The sequence below is a fragment of the Protopterus annectens genome, chromosome 5.part1, assembly GCF_019279795.1.
Source record: "Protopterus annectens isolate FY-2018-M chromosome 5.part1, PAN1.0, whole genome shotgun sequence".
NCBI classification, from domain to species: Eukaryota; Metazoa; Chordata; order Ceratodontiformes; family Protopteridae; genus Protopterus; species Protopterus annectens.
Genome location: NC_056736.1, coordinates 672,042,537 through 672,057,814, shown reverse-complemented (window position 1 = coordinate 672,057,814; position 15,278 = coordinate 672,042,537). Strand labels below are relative to the sequence as shown.

At 40.2% G+C, this 15,278-nt stretch overlaps 1 protein-coding gene across 2 annotated transcripts in view; it reads left to right on the top strand.

The window, feature by feature from the left end:
• Positions 1 to 15,278, top strand: part of RNF17 (ring finger protein 17) — a 3,936,714-nt gene that overhangs the window by 1,151,056 nt on the left and 2,770,380 nt on the right. For both annotated transcript variants that reach the window (XM_044073290.1, XM_044073289.1), the window contains one exon: positions 6,094 to 6,241. In XM_044073290.1, the coding sequence (XP_043929225.1) occupies positions 6,094 to 6,241 (148 nt within the window). The remainder of the gene's footprint in view (positions 1 to 6,093; positions 6,242 to 15,278) is intronic.

Below are 15,278 nucleotides of genomic sequence, written 5' to 3'. Positions count from 1 at the left end.
AAGAGTCCTGCAGGAGCGCAGAAATAAATTGATATTGAGGGGCTTGTTAAAGCCTGAGAGCTCCCCGACTAAGTCGGCGCCGGGGAAGCCCTCTAAACCTATCAAGCCTTAGGCTGAAAGTTCCAAGCCGTCGGCTACTGGTTTATCTTCACCAGTGTCGAGATCGGCTCCGACCGGAGCCGATCCTTCCATTATAGCAGTCACAGTATCGGCTCCATTTGGCACCGATACTGCCCAATCTGGACATTCAGTGTCTGCTTCGGCTGGAGCCGACATATCCTCGGCTCCTTTGGCTCCATCGATCTCTAAAAAGAGATCTCGATTCCCCTCATTAGAGTCGATACGTTCGGCTCCGAGATCACCCGTTCTTCTCGGTCGTCCAGGCTGTCTGATCACGACCTTGAGAGAGTGGTGAGTAGACTATTAAAGTCTCAGGCATTGGCCCAAATGCTCCATAGCCCGTCTCAACAGACTGTAGCTATTTCGCATCCACCAAACATTCCTCCTTCGACTCTCTTAAGAGCTCGCAGCCGGAGCTCCTCGGAACTGTGACCGTTGTAGCTTCAGAGCCGATACCACCCCTTTCGGCTCCGTCGTCCTCTGCTCCGATTTCCTCCTTGGGGCCTTCATTGGAGGGATCCGGGTGTCTGGTCTCTCTCGTCTGCTCCGAGGGGGCGAGTGGCATTGGACCCTTGTCCGACCCCGTTCTCCCTCTCGGGGCTTCGGCGTTGATGAGCTCAGCCCCGACATCTGCCTCGGAGCCTTCCCTCTCGGTGAGGCCTGGAGTTCCTAGAACCTTCTGGTCTCTCTGATGGGGGAGCCTTCGAGGTGATAAGGAGTGTACTAGCCCCTGGGCTTAGTCAACGGACAGTTCCATCAGCTCCTCCCACTACAGTGCCTGCCGACGTCTCTTCCCACTCTCTTGCTCCCGGACCCAGAGATCCAACGCCTCAGGTTTCCCCATTGGGAATATCTTCCTCTTCCGAGGCTTCTCCTGATCCGTCAGGAGAACCTCCGCGTAAGAGGACGTGTAAGAGGAAACATCTAGACTCCCCCCGAGTCTATTGCATCAGATACTGACCTGGATGAGTCGGAGGGATCCCCAAGGTCCTCCTCTGAGGATGTCTCATTCTCAGACATCCTTGAACTCCTTAAGCAGAGGGGGAACTGGCCCTCCCTTAATCCTTCCGAGGACGAGTCAGTATACCTGGAGGCATTCGGATCTCGACCCTCCACCTCCTGGGTGTCTCCGCCTTTCGACCCTCTTATGGATGTAGTGGCTCGGAAGGCGTGGATGGCTCCGGATTCAGTGGAACCTATTCCTAGGAGGCCTTCTAAATTCATTACGGCCCCACCAGATAGACAATATTTGACAAAGGGTGTCCCAGTTGATGCCATGGTGGTGGCTGCTGCCACCAAGAAGGAACTAGCTGTGATCCTTCAGTACCTGTCCATCCTCCTAACAAGGATTCTAGGACTATGGACAGGTACGGCAAGCGGATTTTTTCTTCAGCGACTTTTGCCATGAGATTGCTGAACTACTTGTGCCACTTCACCCGCCTTCAAAGAGATGTTCTTAAAGAGTTGGGAGAAGTTTTACTGGATCCGTCAGCTGCTGGGTCTCAGGATAAGATTAGCTCACAGCTAGGAATCCTTAACTCCATTGTTAACTCCTCTATGCGGCTCATTTCTTATGCAGCCAATGGAGCGAGTAGGGCCGCAGGCACAGGAGTGGCTTTAAGGCGTCAGTCCTGGATGCGACTTTGTAATTTTACAGACCCCTTCAAGGCGTCCTTCACAAACTCCCCTTTTGATGGTTCGACCTTGTTCGGACCTCAAGTGAAAGACACTTTGACTAGATGCGAACAAGATGGCAAGACTCTTTCTGCCGTAGGAGTCAGTTTCTCCACCCCTTCAAGACCTTACCCCAAAGGACAGAAGGGAGGGAAGATGTGGTTCCGCAAATCTCAAGGAGTCACGCCTGAAGCACGAAGTCAGTTTACCCTCAGAGGCAGAGGGGGTAACAATAATAGATGCCACCCTAGGGGCAGAGGGGCTCCGCAGAATCACGGTAGCAGAGAGCCTTTTTCTGACAAACCCTTACAGCATCCCTGAGATGTTGCCCGATTGTCCACCTTCGGAGGCAGTCGGGGGAAGATTATCGCTGTACCCAATAGCCTGGCTTTCCCTTTCTCAAGACAAATGGGTACAGTCGATTATATCCGAGGGTTACAAAATTCCCTTTATTCAAACCCCAATTCAGCAAAAGGGAACCCTTCCAGACGTTCCACCCGGTCTAAGGGAACTAGCAGTACTAGAAATATCAAAACTGCTAGCAAAAAGAGCCATCCAGCCAGTCCCAGCGGACCAGATAGGATCCGGAATCAACTCAAGGTTCTTTTTAGTTCCAAAAAAGATAGGGGACTGGAGACCAATATTAGATCTGAGCAAACTGAACAAATTTGTAAAGAAATCAAGATTCCGGATGGTCACGCTTCAGTCCATTCTACCCTTTCTGAGCAAGGACAATTGGATGTGCTCGATAGATCTTCAGGATGCGTACTATCACATAAAAATTCACAGACGCTCCAGAAGATTTCTCCGCTTTCGGCTGGGGACCAGTCACTTCCAATTCAGGGCCCTGCCCTTTGGACTCACTACAGCTCCCAGAGTGTTCACCAAATGTATGGCAGCGGTTACGGCTCACCTGAGACATCAAGGATTCCAGGTGTTTCCATATCTAGACGACTGGCTCCTCACTGCCACCACCAGGCATCAACTTCTCCAAGCCAGAGATTACACCATTCACATTTGCAGAGGGCTAGGGATTTCTATAAATTTCGAAAAATCTGCCTTGTCGCCTTGTCAGTCTATTACTTTTATAGGCGCAAAATTGGACACTGTACAACTTTCAGCAAAGTTAACAGACCAAAGGATTTCGGACATTCAAAGTCACGTCCAGGTGATTCTTCTCAGCAACAAAATTCAGGCCAGATTTGCTCTGAAAGTATTGGGTCTTATGGCGGCCGCCATAACACTTCTTCCCTTTGCCCGCTTTTACATGCGTCTTCTGCAATGGATGCTATTCGCCCAATGGTCTTTTCAACAACTTCCCATGCGTCACAAGATCACAATAACTCCAACTTGCAAAAGGCATCTGACCTGGTGGATATCGTCCCCTCAATTCCATCAGAGCAGACCCCTTGTTCCTCCTGCCCCGGTTGCCACGGTTACATCGGATGCCTCCCTGATCGGGTGGGGGGGGCATTATCAGGGCAGAATGGTCCATGGCACTTGGCAACCTTTCGAATACCATCTGCATATAAATGTCCTGGAGATGAGAGTGGTGCTTTTAACGTTGCAAGCCCTCAACGACTCTCTTACCCTGGGAACTATTGCAGTCCAAACGGACAATATGTCCGTAGTGTGGTATATCAACAAACAGGGCGGAACCAAGTCCTATCCACTGTGTCGAGAGGCTCTCAGACTTTGGCAATGGGCAATCTCTTCTCAGCGGTTTCTGATAGCAACACATATCCCCGGGAAATCCAACATCATAGCGGACAGATTGAGCAGAGCTATTCTCATGCCTCACGAGTGGTCTCTAAAACAATCAGTGACGGAAGAGATTTTTTCAGAAGTGGGGCCTTCCTTGCTGCGACCTTTTCGCTACACCTCAGAACAGCAAATGCCCAGACTACTTCTCTCTCTTCCCCCTTCCAGGCCATCCCCCCAGAGACGCTCTAACCCAAGATTGGCCCCGGGGACTTCTTTATGCCTTTCTCCCCTTTCCGCTGATACCTCAACTAATTCAGAAAGCAACCGCCTTGAAAGCCAAGTTGATTCGCATTGCCCCTTATTGGCCTCGACAGATATGGTTTCCGTTCCTACATCGTTATCTCTTGGTACAGCCATGGCATCTGGACCCGGTTCCAGATCTTCTGACCCACCTGTCGAGGCAGCTGCACCAATCCATACCTTCTCTCAACCTCACTGCTTGGTTGCTCCACTTCCATCCTTAGCCAGGCTTCCTATGATTTCTAATCCCGTCCGGGATATCATAGTAGCTTTCCTAAAATCTTCTACCAGAAAGATTTACACTAGTAAATGGCGACGTTTCTCCTTCTGGGCAAAAGCTAGGGACATGGACCCCTATACTGCTCCGATTCATTCGGTCTTGGACTTCCTAGCAGAGATTTTTCATTCAGGATCCTCTTCCTTCACAGTAAAAGTTCAGCTGGCAGCCATTTCGAATTTTCATATAGGCCATTTGGACCACAACATTATGTCACATAAACTTTGCAAGGCATTCCTTCGAGGTATCTTTTTACTTAAACCTCCGATTAGAGACCCCCCACCACAGTGGGATCTAAATTTAATTTTAGCATCCTTGGTTCTTCCCCCTTTCGAACCTGCGGCTGCCTGTTCTTTGAAATTTCTTTCCTGGAAGACACTTTTTCTAGTCGCCATTACTTCCGCCAGGAGAGTATCTGAGCTTCATGCTCTCTGCATTCGTCCTCCCTACTTAATCTTCCACAAAGATAGGGTATCTCTAAGGACTAATCCGTCTTTCTTACCAAAAGTGGCATCGCAGACTAGCTTAAATCAATCCATTGATCTTCCAGTGTTTTTCCTGAATTATTCTGATAGAGCGGAACAAAAGTTACATTGTCTTGATGTTCACCGCCAGCTCAGATATTATCTGGACAAAACTAAACTTTTTAGGAAATCTGATCAACTGTTTCTATCCTATGCAGAGAACAGGAAAGGCCTTCCAGTTTCCAAGGTGACTTTATCTAGATGGCTGTCTTCTGTGATTACTTACATTTATCAGCTCAGAGGCAAAGAGTTGATTTCTAAGCCAAAAGCCCATTCTACCAGAGCTCTAGCTACATCAACAGCTTTTCAAGCTAGACTTCCAATAGACACTATTTGTGCAGCAGCCACATGAGCCTCTTTTCATACCTTTGTTTCACATTACAAATTAGACTTGGCCTCCGGAGACAGAGCTAATTTTGGTTCCACCGTTCTCAAGAGTCTGTTCCATTGAGCCACCCAGGATAGAGGTGCTAGGGACGTGGTCCCATCCAGCAAGAATGAAGGCGAGATTGACAACTTAACATTAAGAAGTTATGTACCTACCATAACGTTCCATGTTAGTTGTCTTCTCTCGCCTTCTTTCTTGCGTCCCGCCCTCCATCCCCCTAGCCTGGTCAGACCGAGAAGATTATGCCTCTTCTATTAAGAGGTTTTATTCCTTTTCTAGCTATTCAGCTTCTAGTGTCACTAGATTAGCGTGATCCTTTCTAGAGGATTATGATGTTATTTAGTATTGTTACTTTTTCTTCCTCTACAGTTGGAAGAATATATTACTATTTCCTTAGCTACCAAACGAGATCTGGGTAGTCTCCACCTTGCATCATGGGATATAGGGTTGCCTCGAGCTGGTAAAATTAGCTCTCGAGCTTAGCAAGTGCCGAGTCAGAGCCGAGGATCGGCTCCGAACCCATCCAGCAAGAAAGAAGGCGAGAGAAGACAACTAACATGGAACGTTATGGTAGGTACATAACTTCTTATTTTAAATCTGTAGTACATATATGAGCAGTATGAGGAATAAATATTTTTCTCTTTTGACACCCAAAGCATTCACCTTCACTAATCTAGGCACAGTCATTTTCCAGAAATGCACATTCTCCATTCCTTGTACCTCATGTGGCTTAAAGGGATCCTGCTAAAGAAGTACTGTGGATTTTGAGATAAACAAATGGATCTGCTGTCATTTACCATGTCTTGTGTACAACTTGTTGATACTTTGCATAAAGTTTATAATGACTATGTGATCAGTAAGTGGAAGAATTATAATGTACCACTTAGTTCCTTTGACAAATTGGAGATTACAAGCTCCTTTTCTGATATCTTTGTTGAGGATAAGGTACAAAGATTTGATAGTACTTCTGATATGTCATTTTTGTTTTCCTCATCAGTTTTGACATATTCTGTTAGAGTAATTTATATCTGTACATTGAGGTTTGTTCTGAGTTTAACATTTTCATTTTTACTTTGAATACATATATGTACATGTATATATTCTAGGTGGATTTGGAGTTTTTGGTTCTTGAACAGAAGATTCAGGAAGCTTACAAGGAAGATATTGATAATTTGGAAATAATTTGTCCAGTTCTGGGGCAGGCGTGCATTGCTCAGTTTGAGGATGACCGGTGGTACAGAGCACGTGTTATTGGTAAGTACTGGTGAAGACTGAAGCTTGTATTTCTTTGCAAGTTAAATTATCCAGGTAGAAATTAAGAGGTAGACTAATCAAAGAAGCAAACATTATACATTTTCCTGTAGTGAGTTTTGTATGTTTTCTTACAAGTTACTTTCCCTTGATGAAAAAAATTTAAGGGTCATAATTTTCCATAGTTGTTGAACCCAGAAGACAGTAAAGGAGTACAGTCTTAGTTGCCTGTCAGAAGTGCAGCCATATTATTCTTAAGGTGGTATTACTTATAAGCAGTGGTGTATGGTCTGTACATCTTTTTCTTGTTAAAAAGAAGGCTGAGAAATGTCTGGAGATTTTCAGAAACTGATGTAGAGTTACCTCTTCATAGAAGGGAAAGCAGGGAGGCTATGCTTTGAAGAAGTGGATTGACTGTAACTTCTAAATTCTTTACAGTCAAGGATGTCCTTTGCCATTTGAACTCATTACAGCCGAGTGATGTCTCCAGGCATTTATGCAGTTAACTCCTACTGTGCCTCTTGGCGTCAAATACTGCCTGTTGATATTTGCATTAATAATTCCAAAACCCTGATATATATAAGGTATCAGAATATTTTATCTTGAAGCATGTATGATGGCAAACGCAGTTGTATTGATATATGACCTCTGTCAGAGAGTATTTGTTAGAACTGTGAGGTGATAACTTCATTTTTTAAAGGCTGAAGCCACACCCGCTGGGAGTTAAAGGTACACACTCTAAAGAGCTCTGCTGGAGGGAATGAGTTAATACTTTTAGTACAGTATGCTCTCCATTGTGCCAGCTTTACCTTAACTGCATATTAGTGTATATTTGGTGAAGAGATGGCACTAGATTGACATAAGTGCATTGGTGTTTTTAAATACATATTATCAGAATGACATTTAATTTATTTATCTTAAGACAGATTTGTCTGTCTGTCCATTCTTTCATCATGAATGCTTTAAAGCTTAAATTGAAATTTATGGTGTTTACAGTGCTTCTGATCTTGTCTTTAATTGCATGTCTTCCACCCATGATTTTGACCGTCAAATTTAGCCTTGATCCTCCTAGATTTAGTGATGGGCCTCATAAAGTCAGACATGATTCTGGGTGCATACTTTATTAAATAAATAAACTAAACCTAGAAAAAGGCCCACTACCACTAACTATGTAGGGTCTGGTATCTAAAGGCCTGTTTTGACACATAAGAAAGTACTGCTCTTTCTGACCCTCTGCTATGAGTATTAAAGGTCATTGCTGTCATTCTGAATGCTCAGAGGTTGAAAGGTATGCTAACACTTGCATTTGACAGTCATTGCATTTGCAAAATCTATTACTGCCGTAAACAACATCCTGTTAGCTTTTATGGACTATTTTGCTTCTGTGAAAGACTTGAGCCATTGCATTTTAATGAGGAATGCCCAATGACAGCATCTTAATTTATGTAATTGAACTTGACTCCTGGAGTCGTAGGTATCAACCTCCTTCCTATTTTACTTTGGCTAACTAAGCTATGGTATTCTATTTATATAGCTTAGGCTACTGCAAAGATGATCATTTTGAACACAATGTTCAAAATGATCACCTTTGAACATAGTACAGTTATGTAAGTAAACTTCCATAACAGTAGATACTCCAGTGCATCACAGGGAGGGGGGAGAATTATTTATGTACTCTCATCATTAAGGTCCCATGTATTTGTGGTGAGTCTAGGCCTCCTTTTAAAGTGTGTGTTTGTACCCCATCTGTTTTCTGATAAATATATATTTTTTTGGGGGTGGGGCAAGAGGTGAGATTGCAGCTGTGGTCAGGAAGGTGACCAGTTTAGGAAGTTGCATATTTGCTGTTCCAGATGGTTTCTTTGTGACCTCGAGTAACTGTTATGTCCATTGTGCAGTGAAGTGGTTTGTTCCAGAGTATGAAGGTGTAAAGTGGCTGGGATGAATATCAGTGTCTTCAATTCATGGGGCATGCATGGGTCTTTCTCAGAAAGCAGTGGATTGCTCTGTCTCTGTAGCTGGAAGGGGGGGAGCAGCTGTCTCTAGTAGAAGAGTTTAGCCATCTTTTTCCCCCAAACATCTTTATTAAATTTTCACACATGACAATGGCAATTTTACAATTATATAAATAAAAAACATACAAAATGATACCACTTTAGTTGCAAACAGTTTACATCATACACACCATTGAAGTTGCAAACATTATACATCACTTATAAACCATCCAGTCATTGTCAGTTAAGCATTATATGGCACAGGTTATTAGAGGCATTTTTACCAAGGAATGGGATAGATTTTCCAAGTTTTCAGATTTGTATCTCCATTTTGATAAGCCTCTAAAGTATATATATTTAGGAAGGGCCGTTGTATTAAGGGTCTTTTTAGAGAACAATCCAAACAGAGTTAGTAGGAAAAAGAAAGTGGGCACTTTTAAATGTGGATTCTGTCAGCAATGTCCGTTTATTGCACATGTATGGACGTATACATTGGTAGTAGGGACAAATACATAGTAGCACAATCATATTATAATTGTGACACTAAAGGGATAGTATATATAGCCGTGTGTGAGAATTGAGGCATTTTACGTAGGCAAAATGGAAAGGAATCTAAGAAAAAGTATTTATGAGCATTTCTAGGACATGAAAAAAGAAAATCAGAGAAATGCATTTTACAAGCACACACTAACCTGCCAATCTGCTATCTTTGTATTTTTTGTATTGGATGATGATCCAGTAGACAGTAGGGGTGGTCCTTGGTAGACCAAGTTGGAATACAAAGAAGTGTATTGGCAGTAATTTTTGGAAGCTAACAGATGGTCTGGTTTATTAAATGATATGGTCTCCCTTGCCCAGGTGTTTAAATTGAGATCAGCTAAATTATAGCAGATCAAATGAATGTATTTAAGGTAGTCCTAACAATATTTTATTTATTTTACATTTGTTGACCGGGCTAGTCTAGCTGGAGATATTTCCATTTTCAGTAGAGGCCCGGGGAGAAAAGCTCCACAGAGAATACAATAAAGAAAAACATCATTGTGTTTCAAAGAAAGTTCGTAAAAGACAAAAACTAACAACTCTACAGTTCCCTATTATTACTAAGTGAGTTAGTTACTAACTCACACAGTTGCAGTCCAAAAAACCTTATACAAACATATAATACTTTGTATGATAAAGATACTAAATGAAATAATTACTACCACACACAGTTATAGTCCAAAAAACATTATATAAAGATAAAAATACTTTGTATGATAACGATACAGGTAGGAAGTAAGAGAAAAGAGAGCTAAGAATAAGGGAAATTGGAAGGGATTAGTTATGGAAAGGAGAGCAAGTAAGACAGTCAACAAGCAAAGAAGTAATTAGGAAGACAAGTGGGAGTAGAAGAAGAAAGCCATGTGGAGGATGGAGTCAGCAAGAAGTAGGAGGTAGTTATCAAGTAGAGTATTGTTTTAATATTTTGTTTTAACATTTTAATGTATTTTATTTAATAATTTTTTTTAATCTGTTTATTTATACTGTTCTTAGGTTCAATATGTATTTCAACACTCAGTGGAGCCATTTGTTAGATTCATAGCTCATTATTTCATATCTTTATGCTATTTTTATGTTATGCAGATGCATTTTTAAATGTATTTAATACATATGATATACATGCACTTAGTTTTACATTTATTTTTTATTAGAGGATTTTTAAAAATATTTTAGACATTATTTAAAGTTTTTATATACAAAACAAATTTTGTTGTATTTAGATATGGCACATTCTCCCATTGGGCTTTTTTAATTAATTTATTATTTAGCTTGATTCATTGTTTAATTGGTGAGGGTATATACAGAGTAATTCTTTTGTGTTAGGTTATCTGATGAAGTTTGTGTGGCTATTGACGAAAACTTACTGCTGTAGGTCAGCGTTAATGTGTTTATTATGGCTGGATATGTGATTCACGTTTCTGTAGACTGTATGTTTTGGTGGAAATGGCTGTCCTGGTGCTCCTTTTGGTTTATTGAATGAAGATTGACAACATCAGATAAAGAAGTTATATCCTTACCATAACGTTCCATCTGTGTTATCAGTTTTCATTCACTCTTGACATACCACCCTCCTGCCCCCTCTAAAGGACTTCTGGAGGATCAGACCTTTAGTCTGCTAGGTTTATAGGGTTCGCCTTAGACAGAACTTCTGTTTTCCTATACTTTGGCTGCAAACTTGATCTGAGGTAATGGAGAGAGAGGCATTGTGGGTAGAGCCTTAGGTCTCGAATTTGTGGCTGGTGCAAGCTGTATAACGGCTGAGTTGGTTCTGAGGAGTCGGAACCGAATCCCATTCATCAAGAATGAATGAAGATCGACAACACAGATGGAATGTTATGGTACGGACATAGTTTCTTTTAGTGAAGATGCAATAATACCAGCAGAAATAGCTGATACTGACAAAACTGTGGCAGAAAGTAAAAGTATTAAAAGTTTGGAAGCAGCAGTGTATGTGTGCACCAGGCAGAAGAGAAGCAAATTTATTCAGCAGTCAGAGAATGCCGAAAAGCAGGTGTGTGAGATTCAAGCTGCTGTATCCAGCTGCCTTCGGAGAGTATTTTTCCTGGAGGATCAAAGACATTTTTGGATGTAGAAGAGGCTAAGGAGAAAAATAAAAATAAAACAGAAGGTGATCTGGCAAGCAGAAATGATTCTTTTTCTCCTTCTTCTGACAGTAAAGCTCTGTAGGAGACAGTAAAGCTCTTTAGGAGACTTTCAGTGACACCTCTTCCTTGTTCTAAAGGAAAATGCTTGAGAGAGAAAAGAAAGCACAGGGGTTGACTAAATGAATGAAGAGCACCATTGACTTGAACCAAAGTCTTGTGTTGGAAGATGGAGGTTATCAGGAAGAAGACCACCATCTCCAAAATCGGAGACTATAAAGCTTCAGTCGCATTCATGAAATATGGCTTTGCAAGAAAAAAGTGACCAAAAAAGAGTGGAATTTTTTTGACTGTTTAATTGTAAGACAGTTTTGTATAGGGTGCAGTCAGGAGTATTTTAAATATGTGTTGGGAAGTCTTATTTATTTATTTTGCATTTGTTTACCAGGAATGCCCAACTGGGTTAGTGGCTGTTTTTCAGTGACTGCCCAGAGAGAAAAACTCCATTACAAAAATGCATTACAAACATTACAAGAAATCGATAATAATCAAGAATACATATCTTTAGTAAATATAGGTAGTAAATAGTTTGTACCTAAACAAAAACTGAGAGAGTAATAAAAGTGGGAAAAAAGAAAGCTAACAAACTAGCATGAAATAGTTTGTGCCAGCATAGAAAAATCACTGATAAGTAGATCAATAATATAGTTTTGGTAGTAAATATTTATGAGATACGTTTATGGTTTATGAAGCAGAATATGGCTGGTTGTTGTGCTAGTGTTACTTGTACTAAACAGTGATAGCAAAGGCATTATTGACATGAAGTAAAAGGAGGAGGGAATATGATGAAGCTGAATGAAGCTTGAGATAGGTAGATAAAAAATAGCAGTAGTGAACTTGAGATACGTAAAGAGAAACTGGAATCCCATGAGAGAAGGGTAGTTTGGATGTTAGAATTTAATAAGGGAAGAGATATTTTTGTTGTAAGAACGAAGAACAACAGAATGATCAGCCTGGCTTAATGCAGGAGCAAAGCCAGGTTTTGGTTAGGTGATCCTTAAGCAGTAGTTTAAATTTGCATGTGCTGCTAGATTTTAGTATTGTCTGAGACATGGAATTCCAGGACTTGGATATTTGGTGGGAGAATAGAGAGTTAACCTAACAATTATTAGATTTAGTTACTTTGAGTAGTAGTTTGTTGGAGGATCTTAGTGGCCTGCCATTTGAGTAGGGCTGCACTAAGCTCTTGAGTGCTGGACAGTTGTTTGGATGCTGGAAGAGGAAATGTATGAAAGATAGTTGGTTGAGGGATAGGAGATTGGGTAGGTCAATCCAATTTAGTTTATTAAGTGCTGTGCAGTGATGTGAACTGTAAGGGAGGTTATTAGGGACTGATGTATGTGTAAAGTAAGCAAGTGCTTTTCTTTTGTTGAAAGAAACAGGACTTGAACTATAACAAGGTGAGAAAAACTGGACAGAATCAAGTTTATAAATATAATGCTGTGGTACTTGTGTGAAGTTGAGATGTAAAAGTGTACTGATAGTATTATATATAGAATTAAGATTAAAAATGTTCCTTGCTTTTTAAGGGTGGATATGTAGATTAATATTTTTGATTTATGCTGTAAACTATTTTTTCTAAGTAAATAGGCATGAAAAAAGACAAAATAATGAAAGGTATAAAATACGCTAAGATTCATGCATTTGCAAAGATTTTAGCCTATTGTTATTTATTTATTTAATGTTTGTTTATTGACATTTGATTACCTGGAAAGTCTGACTGAGTTGAACATTTTCAGCGGAGGCCGGAGGGGAAAATCTCCAAATTATTACAAAACATTTTAAGAACAATAATTGTACAATCTTCAAAAATAAAACAAAACACATCTGCAGTTTAAATATTTATAACATATTAGACATACTATAAAAATTGGTTAAGAATTGATAAGGTGTATGACAATCATTTAATATTTAGAGAAACTTTGGATACTTTGTAGAGAAATTAAAGGTAAGTTAGTCTAAAACAAATAGGAATTGCAATGCGAAGTGAAGGAAAAACAAGCTTATGGTATATTTAAGGAGAAAGGGAAGAGAATTCAATAGCAGTAAGGAAGTAAGTGAAGAAGGGGAGACTAAGGAAGGTATACAAAAAGAAAAAGTAGTTGTTCATATTAGTTTTATTACTAATTCCTCTCATTGAGAGACATGAAGTCTGCAGCTGAAGGAGGTGGCCAGGGAAATGCTGTACATTCTCATGTCCTTCTGTATTACTGTTGCAGTATTCATCAACTCTGGGATCTCCTGCTAAGGATAGCCCAATGCCTGGCCAGTATACCAAAGCCTTCATTTCCTAGAGAGCTTTTTATGTCATATGTATGCTCCCTGCACAAGTGTAGGGCATAAATATAATATGAGTATGCTGCCAACATCCTGAGCATATCTAAACAATCCTACCCTGGTTTGTGATTTAGTGATCTTTACAGTTAAAAAGAAGTGCTACTGTGAGAGATAGCGAGCAGAAGCTACCGCTTGTAGAGGAATTACAACTTTTGTGTGGCTTGCAGAACTTGTATGGTCAGAAAAACTTTACTGTTCTTATTTTAGTATTTAGTTTTATATTGCTCGTGTGATTTCTGTTTTTTGTCATAGAAGTTGATTTAAGTTCTTTGAATTCTGTGATTACTTATTTTGATTATTTTCTTTTGCAGTATTTTATTAATTTGAAGCTGAATATGGATTCCTTAAATGAGTATGCAATTAACGATTTGCTAATGTACAAATATTTTGTACAGTGTAATAAATGCTGTGCATATTTAAAGGTAACAGCTGATAACACTAGTGATCTGTGTCCTCGTGTCGAAAGCTAGATGATTTGCTTACCATTATTAGAAGTTAATCTAGACTTGATGATGATGATTGCACTCGTGCAATTGGCATAGCTTGTAGAGCTGTTGTTTCATATAAAAATGACTGATGAAATAAATCATGTTAGCAAAGAACAAATAGAACACATTTAGGAGATGATGCATCTGTTGTCCGGAAAGATCATTCATCCCCTATGAAACAAGACAGTGCCCCTGACAACTTTGGAATTCTGGATGCAAGTATTCAGCAATCTGACGATCCAGGTTTGTTTAGCAGGAAACAAAAAAGAAAAAAAGGAATAAGTTCATTGCAAATGACAGGGAAGAAAAAAGAGACTGATTAATGACTGCAAAGGAAAGGGAATACATTCTTAAAAGGACACCGCTTTATGTAACACACAAGTTACAGGGAGTGATGATAATTTTCTATCCGAAAACCTTCAGTCTACAGATAAAGGCAGCACTTTTCCAAAAGAGAAGGTAGAAAAGAGGCAAGGAACAGATGAAAAGAGGAAATCAAAATTGAACGTGGAAGGATTGAAAAGCATTACTGTAAGAAAAAAGAAGAGAAAGACAGATGTTGATTACGTGGCTCAAGTTGTGGAATTACAGTACCAGCTGGATGAGAATTTAATACACAATGAAAACCTTGGGATTAATAAGACTAATGGTGATGAAGATCTATCCTTCATAACAATTGATAGAGATATTGCTTTACTAGAAGCTGAAAATTCTTCAGAGCTGGCCAGCAAAGATATTTTTGTAACTGGAAATTCAACTATTAGAGGAACTGATGTGTGTATCTGCAGAGAGGATAATGAACATTGAATAGTATTATGCTTCCAGGAGCAAAGAAAGATGTGAGACGAGCCTTGGAACGCCTTAATATAAAGAAGTACGGATCAGTTTTTATTCATGTCGGTACAATCCGCAAGAATTCTATGACTTTTAAAGGAACTGACAGCCCTCTTAGATAGTATAGCTAGTACTGGTGTTATATAGAAAGGATAGTCAGGTCACTGTGAATGAAAAGATTTTTGGGGTAAATACCTACATGGAAAAAATGTCCTGTGTTGTCAATGTGTAGAGCATCCAAGCTTAGTTTTGGGCACACACGTGTTCAGACAGCATCACGTGCATTTGTCAAGATCAGGGAAGAGAATTTTTGCAGATATTTTGTAATACTTGACAAACACTAGGCAGGATTTTTGCCATGTCGAAAATTTAACAGTTCACAGATCACAACATCTGACGCATCTCTGGTTGTTAATGCTAGGGGTATTATTAATAAAGTTTTTTTTATTGGAAAATTTGCTACATTCCTACAAGATTGATGTTATTGTTTGTGAAACATGGTTAAAGAACCATGACTGGATACCAGTTCTGTCAGGGTCTAAATGTTTTTACTGTAACAGACATTCTAAAAAAAAATCAGGTGGAGGTGTTATGATAGGGATTAAAGATAGTTACGAGACATGTGATTATTACATGTTCAGTGATGACACCAATACTATAGACTGTTTAACTGTGACAGCAAAGA